At 39.8% G+C, this 13,478-nt stretch overlaps 2 protein-coding genes across 2 annotated transcripts; both read left to right on the top strand.

Annotated features, from left to right (window-relative positions):
- The first annotated feature begins 21 nt into the window (after window positions 1-21).
- Window positions 22-4,546, top strand: LOC147229016 (caspase-3-like). The gene is made up of 6 exons (XM_086157433.1): window positions 22-226; window positions 458-588; window positions 2,096-2,224; window positions 2,317-2,492; window positions 3,127-3,235; window positions 3,338-4,546. Exons 1-6 carry the CDS (start codon window positions 162-164, stop codon window positions 3,565-3,567), a joined length of 840 nt encoding a protein of 279 aa, XP_086013559.1. The 5' UTR covers window positions 22-161; the 3' UTR covers window positions 3,568-4,546.
- Window positions 4,547-8,029: 3,483 nt separating this feature from the next.
- Window positions 8,030-12,876, top strand: LOC147229015 (caspase-3-like). The gene is made up of 6 exons (XM_086157452.1): window positions 8,030-8,130; window positions 8,335-8,543; window positions 9,973-10,101; window positions 10,194-10,369; window positions 10,985-11,111; window positions 11,218-12,876. Exons 1-6 carry the CDS (start codon window positions 8,066-8,068, stop codon window positions 11,445-11,447), a joined length of 936 nt encoding a protein of 311 aa, XP_086013578.1. The 5' UTR covers window positions 8,030-8,065; the 3' UTR covers window positions 11,448-12,876.
- The last annotated feature ends 602 nt before the right edge of the window (window positions 12,877-13,478 follow it).

Below are 13,478 nucleotides of genomic sequence, written 5' to 3'. Positions count from 1 at the left end.
ACATAAAACGGGCGTATCTTGCTGTTACGTTTCTGTTTATCAGCCGGGTTAGCTAGCAAGCTATCTAGCTTCTGGCGAAATCGATAATATCACTTAAAGGTTGTAAGTGTCCGTTTATCGTCTCGGGCGACATTGTTTATTCCAGTGGCAGAATCCAAACCATGTCGGCGAACGAAACCGAACCGGGAACGGACTCTACCGATGCGAAGCCGGGAGACGGACAACAGTAAGTCGTTGTGAATTTGACTCGGCAAGCTATATTTTACGGACGCTAGGTCGTTGTTAGCTAATTTTGAGGTAAATAAAAGTAACTATATGTAAAAATAAAATGGGGTTATGTCAGTCGTTGGGCCTTTTATGATCATCTTCAGTGTTTCCCGTGTACTTAAGAGTTTACTTCGTGACACCCATTGCTCGCTGTTAACACTTGTCCCCCTCCCGTCCGGTTTCCCCGCAGGCCGAAGGGTGTTCAGCCCCGCATGAACGTGGACGCCAAGCCCGCCTCGCACAGCTTCAAGTACAGCTTCGACTTCCCCTCCATCGGCCAATGCATCATCATCAACAACAAGAACTTTGATCGGAAAACAGGTTTTTGTTTGCTTGTTATTTCAGTAAATTGATCTAAATTTCGCACCACGCCTTGTTTGAAATGCAAGATGCCCTCTCGGTGTTGTGTGAGCTCAGGGTTAGAAACAACAACTTCAGGGAGTTTTGTTTTTTGCATTCATATGTTGGGAAACTATTAATTTTGCACAAGTTGGTCAGAGAAAAGCGGAAAAATGGAATAGATTCCGATTTAGTGGAGCTTTTGTTTTTTGGTGTGTGTCTGTCTAGTCACCTCTGCTTTGGGAAGATGGAAAAAAAAAAAAAAAAAAACTCAGTCCCTGAATATGAGAATTGAAATATCAGCTCTAGTTCCAGTTTCGGCTTACAGTAGACCACACGATACACCTTGAACATCTTGCACCATCACAAGGTGATAGCTGAGCCAGGAGATTACATTCACTGATCAGGATAGACTTTTATGGTAAACAGAAACCACTGTTGTTTATAGCTTGAGGTTAGTTTGATGTCGTTGTTTCAGTTTTCATTCAGTAGAAAAGTAACTTAAATTAGGTCTGTCTTGTGAGAAAACTAGTGATTCCCATCAGGAGGTTTTTGCATCAATATGTTATGCAGTATGTCCTGACACATGCTACTTGGGTTTCCACCCTCAAGTACTTCCTCTCTTGTCATTTGAACTGTAAAATAATTGGACTGTAAGTAGCAGTGCTTGTCTGAGCACTCTGCGTGTCTGCGTGCTTTAAAAGAAGATTAACAATATTTTCCACACAGTGTGACCATGGCTTTTCCTTTAAGAGCATCTCTGCATAACACACCATGAGGTTTCAGTGAAATAAATCCCTGTATGGTATAGGATCTGAGCTGGTCTTAAATCTATTTTTAATGGAAACTGGGAAATGGTGTCATTTCAGGTCTTTATGTTCATGGGTGAGTTTAAGTGGATCTTCAGTCACTAATCCTACAGAGCGTCAAAGCTTCTGTGTGATGGTATCATTTTGCTGTTAGATTTCTGTTTAGCTAATCTACCATGCAGGATTTTCGGGATACACATCAGCATTTAGCATATTATCAGACAGGAAATGCAACATTATATTGTCGGTGTAACAAAACCGTCATCTTTATACCATACTAACTTTTATTTATGACTTCAGAAACCAAACACATTTCCTCTAGTCAATGAATGTATATTTTTTGGGTTTAAAAAACAAATGGGTGAATCTGATGCTGATACTGATGGGGGGGTCTATCACTTTGAGTGGAAAAGGCTTCAGTGTAGTTATATTAAGGTCTTGTGCAATCTTGTCATCAAGTTAATACGATTATTTTATTCTCTTTTTTTTTTAAATTGTGAGAAATATATTGATATTATAGTTATTACAACTTTAGTGTTTGAATATGATTATTTCAATATTAAGATAAAACTGCAACATTAAACTATAACATTTGTAGGTATTTGGTCATTGCTTTTTTTAATGTAATAATTGTTTTTCAATTAGTTCTACAAGTCACCAGAATTATTTGTCCTTTAAAGGTATGAATCAACGAAACGGGACCGACGTAGATGCAGCAAACACAATGACAGTGTTCAAGAAGTTGGGATACAAAGTGAGAGTCTACAATGATCTGACAGTTTCTGAGATGAAAAAAGTTTTATATAGCGGTGAGTACTGTCGTTGCAACAAATCTACAGTATTACTGCCTGTTACTGGCCTCTTCTTCGATGTTTTAATGTCAACGATGTGTCGTTTTCAGCTTCGCAGGAAGATCACACTCATGCAGCCTCATTTGTCTGTACACTGCTCAGTCATGGAGATGAAGGCATTCTGTTTGGCACCGACGGTCCCTTAGAGATACAGAGCTTGACATCACTTTTCAGAGGAGATCGCTGTCGGTCCCTGGTCGGAAAGCCCAAACTTTTCTTCATCCAGGTATAGTAAGATATTCACTGACTCAGATTCCGTGGTCTAGAGCTAAGTGAATCTTCCAGTATCCAGAAGTCTGCATTAGATATACGTAATATAGACTTACTCCAATATTTGTGAAGGAATGAGAAGTCAAACAGCAAAACACACAACACAGATATGTTTAAAAATTAACCATTTTTGATAAGAACTTCAATTGTACATTTTGAAAACAACACAATCTAAGAAAAGGTCACAATTCATTGTTCTGCCTGTAATTTTCAGAAAGTTCCTAATGTTTTGCAAATTTTCAGGGTAATCTTTTATGGTTATTATTGAGTGACTTCCTCAAAATTTATTTGATATACTTCTCTTTTTTTTTCTATTGGTGCAAATTTATTTATGGGATTTTCCAGATATTTTAGTGAAATCCAGTTCGATTACCAGAATTAAACTGATTGGCTAAGACAATTACTATTTTGGTAGAAAAATTCACTTCACAAGAAAAGACCATGCTATTTTGTGCTTGGGTGATTCACAATTTAGTTTAATATGTTACCCTGCTTCACATTCTTCCCATTTCCCCTGTCCTTTCATGTTTTTCTAAAAAAGAATCCATCAGTTTTCTTAACCTTGTTTTGTCCCTGTGATCCCGGTACAGGCTTGCAGAGGTACTAGTCTGGATCCAGGAATTGAAACCGACAGTGGAGAAGAAACTACCAAGATTCCTGTGGAGGCGGACTTCCTGTATGCCTACTCCACGGCCCCAGGTGAAATGACCCATACTGACTCAATCCAGAGTTGCACCGTATATATCCAGTGAAATGCGCTGAGATTCATAACTGTCCTTTCTCCCCCTGGCCTGTCGACAGGGTACTACTCATGGAGAAACACCATTACCGGGTCCTGGTTCATCCAGTCTCTGTGTGAGATGATCAGCGAACATGGAAGAGAACTGGAACTCCAACACATCCTTACCCGGGTCAACTACAAGGTAGCAATGGAGTTTGAGTCCGCCTCCAATTTACCCGGCTTCAATGCAAAGAAACAGATCCCGTGCATTGTGTCAATGCTGACCAAAGAGGTGTACTTTTCGCCTTGACGTCTCCTTGTCAGGACACCTTGATTTGGCAGGCCTTCAGCCAGCGTGGGAGATCTTGTGCACATCTAGTGGTGCGCATATGTAGTGGTGCATTAGAAGTCTCAAGTTTACACTCTGTTCCTGTGTATGCATTGAAACTTCAACTGGGCATGTTTTTCAGGAATTTGAAGTTATGCAAAAAATTGCATTCACTCTTCACAATCTTGGCATTATAGGGTCCTAACTGTTGGGTGAAAGAATGCATGTTGTCCCTTTTTGTCATTGTAAATGTGTCATCACTGTTTTTGTACATTTCAGGAAAATGTGAACGTTGCTATTTTAAATCATGATGGGTTAATTGAAGCCTCGGTCAAATCGCTTCTTTAATCTTCAGTCTAATAACTGGTGCTGGAGTGACATGTGTACCTCTTTTTTTATATCTTTGTCCTTTTGGTTTTAACAAACCAATGGTAATGTATAATCAAACGTAAGCAATCATTTTGTGGACTTTGGCATCTCTGCAAACCACCGATACTTTGATAAACCGAAATGACGGTGCAGCGCACAAAATGCAGACGCATTCTATGAGCTCATTCAGCATTTCTATAATTTTCACAATTTTCCAAATGTGCTCTTTTTGCATCTTGTTTTTTCTAATAAATATTGTGAGACCATTATGATCCAGGGTCCAAAGGACAGGCTACTCGAGCCCATTCACCCGCAGGACGATGCCATTTTGCCATTTTAAGAACATTCTTTTTTCACAAGCGTTCAAACACACTGAACATTTCATCTTCATACTTGTAACAGTACAGTTGAATCCGTGGATTTTCTAGTTTGCTGTTATGAAATACTTTTGAGATCTCTGTAGTTGGTCAGCAAGGCAAAGCACAAACTTGTTAAAGTTTTTAAAGAATGCCTGAAACCAATGTGATGTCAATGCTGTTTTGTTTTGTTTTTTGTCACTGCAAAATAAACACAGTGTGTTTTGTGCCGTCAAGCAGTGTCATGTCTTTGTATGACGGAAAATAAAGACATCACTTTGACAGAAGAACGCAAAAAGTTGTAAAGCAGCTTCACCCCTTTCCTGGTTGGGTAAAAAAATATTCCCCCATTTCAACTGATGGAAGTTGAAGATATGATTCTTTGCGATTTCACACATTCTCTAACAATCTGTCCATCAGAGTATTTTATGAAAACCATCTTCTGCCATCCAACCTGTGCTTCTTGTTTGATGACCTGCAGTCAACCGCTTCTCCTGGTCAAATGCACCTTGTTTTTGATTTGGATGGTTTTTCTCTTGAAACAAGTGTACAAGTGTAATTCTGCTCTCTTCACACACTTCTTAAATATTTTCTCCTTCATCTATATTCAACATACCTGTCAGTTTAGATTCACAATTCTTCTCCAAATCCCATCGAGTCACAGGAGAGCCATGACAAAAGTACTTCTGCTTGCTTCTATGAAGTATTCCACCCTTTTGAAAGGTTTTGAGTGACTAAGAAGTTTTCAACTTTTTGGCAACGATATATACTTCTACCGCTAGATGGCACCAGATTCCTGAAAGTTATATTTGAATTAATCGCATTGGATTTGTCGTTGTTTATATTCTGAAGCCTGGATTTGTCCAGAAACATTGCAGTTTTTTTAGGCAAATGTGTTGCTCTTAAACTTTAAACTTCAATAGCGGCTGCTCATTCAGCGTGCAGGGAGAGAGAGGGAGTTTTACGAGGCGAACTTGAACGCAGCACAAATCCTCGCCTCCCTGCGGAGGAACCGGGATCATTGGCTGGTTTTGACAGAAGGAGGAGGGGGAAGGAGGGGAAAGAAGGGGAAGCAGGTGGAAAGAGGGAGGGCTGTTTTGACGCTGAGTCTTTTTTTTCCTGCGTGTCAAACTTTTTCCCACTTCCGACTTGTCCACACACAGGCGCTTCTTTGCAGACGAGCCTGCAGAGCTGCACTTGGAGAGACAACTGTGTGTGTGTGTGTGTGTGTGTGTGTGTGTGTGTGTGTGTGTGTGTGTGTGTGTGTGTGTGTGTGTGTGTGTGTGTGTGTGTGAACGAACTCATGCACACTTCTTTTAAAGACTATGCTTGTGAGAGGATTTATTTTAATTTTTGTGACTCCGGGTTCACACACACATACGAGCGTGGCCGTGGGCAATGGAGGAGGTCCTGCGGATCACCCCGCAATCCCCTGGCCCTGGTGTTTTCTCGGATCTGCGTGGAGGATGGGGAGGGGTCCGTGTCGTCTTTGCACGCCGAGTTTACTGCAAAGTGCCCGCAATTTCGAGGCCACCAACATGAAGCGCTTTTGGAACCGGCCGAATCACACTGACCATTATGTTGCAAATATTTCCGTACACTGTATAGTGTACACTGGGATAATACACTGAAAATACACAGAATAGTGAGCAATTAATTGTGATTAATAAATGGTGTTGTTGATAGAAAACTCTTAGCTGAATACATAATACACATTGCAGTGATGCACGTTTGAATTGTGATGTTTTTTTTTCTTTATTACATTACATTACATTACATTGCATTTGGCAGACGCTTTTATCCAAAGCGACTTACAACAGAGGACATAGGGACTGCAAATAACTCTTGCAAATACACGATGCACAGGAAAGATACAGAACAGTAAGCTTGGGTTAGTGAGTTGTTTTTTTTTTGACAAAGACATACACAAACGTACACACACACACTGCATATGTAATTATTTATGTAATATATATTATGTGTTTAGGTAATTATTTACTCAGAACTGGGCGCATTTTCATTTTCTGGGATGATAGTGATGTGCTATTAGGAAAACTAATTCATATTTTGATTTGTTTTTGTCTAAATCATTTATCACGATCCACTGCTATGATGATTTATTGTGTGTGTGTGTGTGTGTGTGTGTGTGTGTGTGTGTGTGTGTGTGTGTGTGATAGAGAGAGAGAGAGAGAGAGAGAGCACATTTGGGTGTGTATTGTACATCGAGCTTTGTACGTCTTTCCACGACACTTCTACTCTTTGATTACCATTCATTTTTTTCTACATGCTATTTTAGTTCTTGTTTTCCCATCATTTTGCTGTTCTTTTTCGACAGGATCCATTTTTTTAATCTGTTCATCAACTGTAGGCTTTTGCCCTGACTTGGCTTCCTTCTCCAAATGAAGAAAGACTGAAGCACTGACTTGCACTTTAGTGCAGTTCGAAACCAACATTTAAAATGCCCTGCTTGATCCTGTGAAAGTTACACATTGTGCTGTTCACAACTAAAGAGTTGACTATTTCCTTAATTTTTGTTTTGATATTTCAAACCCTGATCTGTAATGCTGAAAATGTGCAATGGAAATTATGATGTTCAAAGGAAATGACTTGCATTTCAGAACCTGTCAGTCATCACCTCTGTCCTGTGATGCATTGTTTTAGCAGGATTGTGTTAAAGCCTGACAATATTAAAGTGTGGATAAAGATGAAGCGCAAGTTGGATTTAAATAGTTGCTTTAAGCCATCATTTAGCCACTGCTTGATGAAGACATAATCAGATCTTAAATTACGCTTTAAAAGGAGTCAGCTAACGCCATAAATTGGGAATCAACATACCAAAGTTGTTTACCCTAGCTAGCATCGTGCTGTCTTGAACCTTTTTAATGTCAGATTGAATGACATGAAATTGTAAGATTGTCATTGGTTCAAAATTCAGAAATATTACAATCCTAGGCGCATCTGTTAGTGTCATGTTAAAAGACATGGGGTTAAAAAAAAAAGATGGCCCACGAATGGGAGTACGAGAGGGAATTTAAATTCCTGTTTCGTGAAGTTAATTGTGCTTCAAGTTGCCATGGCTACTCATTGTCCAAAGTGAGGCAGTTTTTGTGCGGGTACGCAGAGTCCTTTACATAGTTGTAAATAGTCTAAATCCAAGGTATTACCCTAAAACGAGTATTTTGTGATTGGTCTGAATAATTCAACGACATTGTCATTACTTATTTAATTTTTCATCTCTTGAAATACTACATTTTGGTCATTTTATCCTAGCTTCACACTCCGCGGAGCGGGAAAGAGGAAACATAGAAAAAGCCACATGTTTCCGTGATGTCTCCATCTGTTCATCAGCCGGGCGAGCTAGCTAGTTATCTAGCTTCTGTGAGAAAAGATAACACCCTTTTAACACTTCTAAGTGTCCCGAGTGTGTGTTTATCATCCCGGGCGGCATTGCTCATTACAGCAGCAGAATCCGAACCAAACCGGAAACCAACTGTACTGATGTGATCATCTACGCTTTATGGACGCTAGGTTGTTGTTGATTAATTTTGAGAAAAATAAAAGTTACAATATGTAAAACTAGTGTGACTGCCTAGTCATTACAGCTGTAAGTATCTCAGGAAACACCGAAGGGCTTCCTTTAGTGTTTCCTGTGGCTATCTAGCTTCTGTGAGAGAAGATAACAACCTTTTAATGTATATAAATGTAAGAGAATCATCTCGAGTGGCAATGCCCATTACAGCACCAGAATCCAAACCATGTCGGCGAGGGAAACCGAACCGGGAACCGACTCTACCGATGCGAAGCCGGGCGACACACAACGGTAAGCGGTTGAGCTGTGCTTTACAAACGCTAGGATTTTGTTGACTTATTTTGAGAAGTTGCAATATGTAAAACTTGCGTTTTATGCCAGTCGTTACAACTGTATGTATCTCAGGAAACCAACAAAGGCCTTTTAGGCTCCTCTTCAGTGTTTCCCGTGTACTTAATAGTTTTCTTCATGACAGTCACTGCTCTCTGTTTACAGCGCTGTCCCACTCGTCCCCATCAGGGGTTCCCCCGAGCCGAGGGGTGACCAGCCCGACGTGGATGTGGACGTGGACGTGGACGTGGACGTGGACGTGGACGTAGACGTGGACCCCAAGCCCGCCTCGCACAGCTTCAAATACAGCTTCGACTTCCCCTCCATCGGCCAGTGCATCATCATCAACAACAAGAACTTTGATCCGAAAACAGGTTTTTGTTTGCTCGTTATTTCAGTAAATTGATCTAAATTTCGCACCACGCCTTGTTTGAAATGCAAGATGCCCTCTTGGTGTTGTGTGAGCTCAGGGTTAGAAACAACAACTTCAGGGAGTTTTGGTTTTTGCATTCATATGTTGGGAAACTATTAATTTTGCACAAGTTGGTCAGAGAAAAGCGGAAAAATTGATTAGATTTCAATTTAGTGGAGCTTTGGTTTTTTGGTGTGTGTCTGTCTGTGGTCACCTCTGCTTTGGGAAGATGGAAAAACAAAAAACAAAAAACAAAACCTCAGTCCCTGAATATGAGAATTGAAGGATCAGCTCTAGTTCCAGTCTCGGCTTACCGTAGACCACACGAGACACCTTGAACATCTTGCACCATCACAAGGTGATAGCTGAGCCAGGAGACCCAAGGTTAGATTGATGTCATTGTCTCATTCTATAGAATTGTAACTTAAATGAGATCTGTCTGTGGCTTGTGAGAAAACTAGTGATTCCCATCAGGAGGTTTTTGCATCAATATGTTTTGCAGTACGACTTGACTCGTGCTACTTGGGTTTCCTCCCTCAAGTACTTCCTCTCTTGTCATTTGAACTGTAAAATAATTGGACAGTGAGTAGCAATACTCGTCTGAGCGCCGCGTGTTTTAAAGGGAGATTAACAATATTTTCCACACAGTGTGACCATGGCTGTTCCTTTAAGAGCATCTCTGGATAACACAGCACGAGGTTTCAGTTAAATATATCCCTGTATGGTATAGGATCTGAGCTGGTCTTAAATCTATTTTTAATGGAAACAAGGAAATGGTGTCATTTCAGGTCTTTTACGTTCATGGGTGAGTTTAAGTGGATCTTCAGTCACTAATCCTACGGAGCGTCAAAGCTTCTGTGTGATGGTATCATTTTGCTGTTAGATTTGTGTCGAGCAAATCTATCATGCAGGATTTTCGGAATATACATCAGCGCTCAGCATATTGTCGGACAGGAAATGCAACATCATATTGTGGTGGCAAAAAAACCGTCATCTTTATACCATACTAACTTTTATTTATGACTTCAGAAACCAAACACATTTCCTCTAGTCAATGAATGTATATTTTTGGGTTTAAAAAACATAGATGAATCTGATGCTGATACTGATGGATTTATATAACTTTGAGGGGAGAAAAGGCTTGAGTGTAATTATATAAAGGTCTTGTGCAATCTTATTAAGTTATAACGTTTTTTTTTAAATTGTGACAAATGCATGGGTATGCTGGAAAACTAATATTTCAATATGATTAATTTTAATATTAAGATAAAACTGCAACATTAAACTACACACATTTTTAGGTCTTCAGGTCACTACATGTTTTTATCCAATTCTGGTTTTATTTGTTTTTCAATTAGCTCTATTAGTCACCAGAATTATGTCTTTTAAAGGTATGAATCAACGAAAGGGGACCGACGTGGACGCAGCAAACATGAAGACAGTGTTTGAGAAGTTGGGTTATAAAGTGACAACCCACAATGATCTGACAATTTCTGAGATGAAAAAAGTGTTGTATGACGGTGAGTACCGTCGTTGCAACAAATCTACAGTATTACCGCCTGTTACTGGCCTTTTCTTCGATGTTTTAATGTCGACGATGTGTCGTTTTCAGCTTCGCAGGAAGATCACACTCATGCAGCCTCATTCGTCTGTACACTGCTCAGTCATGGAGATAAAGGCATTCTGTTTGGCACCGACGGCCCCTCAGAGATAAAGACCTTGACATCGCTTTTCAGAGGAGATCACTGTCGGTCCCTGGTCGGAAAGCCCAAACTTTTCTTCATCCAGGTATAGTAAGATATTCACTGACTCAGATTCCGTGGTCTAGAGCTAAGTGGACTCAGTGGTCTGGAGGAAAGTGAATCTCTGCTTTGGATATAGACTTACTTTGATATTTGCGAAAGAATGAGAAGGCACACAGCAAAACACACAATACACGTGTGTTTAAAAACTAACCATTTTTTTGATGAGAACTTTCAATTGTACGTTTTGAAAACGACACAATCTGAAAAAGGGTCACAAATCATCGTTCCGCCTGTAATTCTCAGAAAGTTCCAAATTTTTTGCAAATTTTCAGTGTTTCAAATGTATTTGACATACCTTGATCATTTTTAGGCAATTTTAATTTTTAAGTGAACATTTATTCATGGGGTTTTCCTGATATTTTAGAAAAAAAATCCAGTTTGACTACTTTGATTTAACTGATCGGTCAAGACAATTACTGTACCAGGAGAGAAATCATATACAGCATATTGACCAAAGAATCCTCTTTACAAGAAACAACCATGATGTTTTCCAGCGCTTAAGTGATTCACAATCTATTTCAATATGTTACCCTGCTTCACACTCTTCCCGTCTCTACGTCTTTCTTACAAAGAATCCATCATTTTTCTTCTCCTACAGGCTTGCAGAGGTACAAGTCTGGATTCAGGCATTCAACCCCGTAGTATGAATGTAATCAGAAGTGGAGAAGAAATTTCCAAAATTCCTGTGGAAGCGGACTTCCTGTATGCCTACTCCACAGCCCCAGGTGAAAATGTCCCAAACTGACTCAATCCAGAGTTGCACCGCATCCCTACTGTTTGATGCATTTAGATTCTCATAACTGTCCTTTCCCCCCCCCGGCCCGTCGACAGGGTACTACTCATGGAGGAACTCAGCCGCCGGGTCCTGGTTCATCCAGTCTCTGTGTGAGATAATAACCAAGCATGGAAAAGAACTGGAGCTCCAGCGCATCCTTACCCGGGTCTGCTACAAGGTAGCAGTGGATTTTGAATCCACCACCAATTCACCCGGCTTCAATGCAAAGAAACAGATCCCGTGCATTGTGTCAATGCTGACCAAAGAGGTGTACTTTTCGCCTTGACGTCTCCTCGTCAGGAGACCTCGATTTGGCAGGCCTTCGGCCAGCCTAGGAGATCTTGCGCATATGTAGTGGTGCAGTTGAAGTCTCGAGTTTACACTCTGCTCCTCTGTATGCATTGAAACTTCAACTGGGCATGTTTTTCAGGAATTCTAAATTGTGCAAAAATTGCGTGTGTCGTCCCTTTTTGCCGTTGTAAATGCCTTTTTATACATGACAGGGAAATGCGAACGTTGATACAGTCACTCCTCACTTAACAACGTACTCTGACTTTGACCAATATTCATTTTACGAAAATATCTCCAAATTGCCACATTAATGTTTATGCGCCGAGTACAGTGGCAGCGCAGTCGCGAGTGTAAGTGTACCCAAGTGTATCCTTCACTGGAGCCCATCTTTTATTTTGTATACATACAAGAGAATATAAGATAACGTGAACAATTTTTAAAAAGTTATAAGATACAGGACAAAATAAAAAGACAAAGAATATTTTGGCAGCACAGGTATAAGAAAGGAAAAGGTGTACCGGTTTGAATTGGAAGATAACGGTATAATAAAAAATCTACAGCAACAACACCAACTCTACTGTCAACATTAGACTAGGTTAACTTGTAACTTTTCACCAACGGTGGGTTAACTTTTAGGCTACGGCAAGCTAGCCTTCCATAAGCTACACGGTATACAACTTATATGTGACGATTCGAGGAGACATAAAGAGAATCCTTCGCTTAACTAAGAATTCACTTAACAAAATAGTCGTTACGGATCATTGTTGTTAAACGAGGAGCGACTGTATTTTTAAAATCATCATATTTTCAAAATCATTGAAGCCTCGGACATAACACTTCTTGAATCTTGAGTCTAATAACTGGTGCTGGAATGATGTGTGTACCTCTTTTTTATATCTTTGTCCTTTTGGTTTTACAAACCAATAGTATTGTAAAATCAAACGTAAGCAATCATTTTGTGGACTTTGGCATCTTGGCAAAGGAGCAGTACTTTGATAAACTGAAATAACGACGCGGTGTAGAAAATGCAAAGGCATTCTCGAAGCTCATTCGGCATTTGTATCATTTTCGCAATTTTCCAAATGTGCTCTTTTTGCAACTCGTTTTTTCTAATAAATGTTGTGAGACCAGTAGGATCCAGTTTCTAAAGGATAGAAAACTCGAGCCCATTCACCTGCAGGACGATGGCATTTTAAGCACATTCTTTTCTCACAAGAGCACAAACCCAACTGAACATTTCATCTTCATACTCTTAACAGCACAGTTAAATTTGTGGATTTTCTAGATTGCTGTCATGAAATACTTTAAGATGTCAGTAGTTGTTCAGTAAGGCAAAGCACACGCTTAAAATCAGCTTGATGCAGATGCTGTTTTTTTTTTTTTTTGTCACTGCAAAATAAACACAGAGTGTTTTGTCCCGTCAAGCAGTGTCATGTCTTTGTATGATGGAAAATAAAGACAACACTTTGACAGAAGAACGTAAAAAGTTGTAAAGCAGCTTCACCCCTTTCCTGATTGGGTAAAAAAATATTCCCCCATTTCAATTGATGGAAGCTGAAGATATGATTCTTTGCGATTTCACACATTCTCTAACTATCTGTCCATCAGAGTATTTCATAAAAACCATCTTCTGCCATCCGACCTGTGCTTCTTGTTTGATGACCTGCAGTCAACCGCTTCTGCTGGTCAAATGCAACTTGTTTTTGATTTGGATGGTTTTTCTCTTGAAACAAGTGTACAAGTGTAATTCTGCTCTCTTCACACACTTCTTAAATCTTTTCTCCTCCATCTATATTCAACATACCTGTCAGTTTAGATTCACAATTCTTCTCCAAATCCTATTGAGACAAAAAAAGGTCACAGGAGAGCCATGACAGATGGAGGGAGTGTACTGTTGCCAGGCTAATAGTGAAAACAACATACAAATATTGTCTTTCCATTTTAATTGTTAATTTAATAAGTGACATCACCGATTGCAAACATAAACTTCAAGATTCAAGAATCACTAATTGGATCAGAAATACTT

This window comes from Fistularia commersonii, chromosome 12, assembly GCF_037954325.1.
Source record: "Fistularia commersonii isolate RoL2024-O1a breed Wild chromosome 12, RoL_Fcom_v1.0, whole genome shotgun sequence".
In the NCBI taxonomy this organism is placed as follows: Eukaryota; Metazoa; Chordata; class Actinopteri; order Syngnathiformes; family Fistulariidae; genus Fistularia; species Fistularia commersonii.
The sequence above is the reverse complement of the archived record's forward strand: the minus strand, read 5'-3'. Positions and strand labels throughout refer to the sequence as shown.

What these genes read in the sequence shown, in the direction of transcription:
- LOC147229016 (XM_086157433.1), top strand. Translation starts at nt 162, where the DNA reads ATGTCGGCGAACGAAACCGAACCGGGAACGGACTCTACCGATGCGAAG. An exon ending in GAAAAAAGTTTTATATAGCG is followed by an intron (nt 2,225 to 2,316) that starts GTGAGTACTGTC and finishes TGTCGTTTTCAG; the next exon opens with CTTCGCAGGAAGATCACACT. An exon ending in CCAAACTTTTCTTCATCCAG is followed by an intron (nt 2,493 to 3,126) that starts GTATAGTAAGAT and finishes ATCCCGGTACAG; the next exon opens with GCTTGCAGAGGTACTAGTCT.
- LOC147229015 (XM_086157452.1), top strand. Translation starts at nt 8,066, where the DNA reads ATGTCGGCGAGGGAAACCGAACCGGGAACCGACTCTACCGATGCGAAG. An exon ending in GAACTTTGATCCGAAAACAG is followed by an intron (nt 8,544 to 9,972) that starts GTTTTTGTTTGC and finishes TGTCTTTTAAAG; the next exon opens with GTATGAATCAACGAAAGGGG. An exon ending in TGCCTACTCCACAGCCCCAG is followed by an intron (nt 11,112 to 11,217) that starts GTGAAAATGTCC and finishes GCCCGTCGACAG; the next exon opens with GGTACTACTCATGGAGGAAC.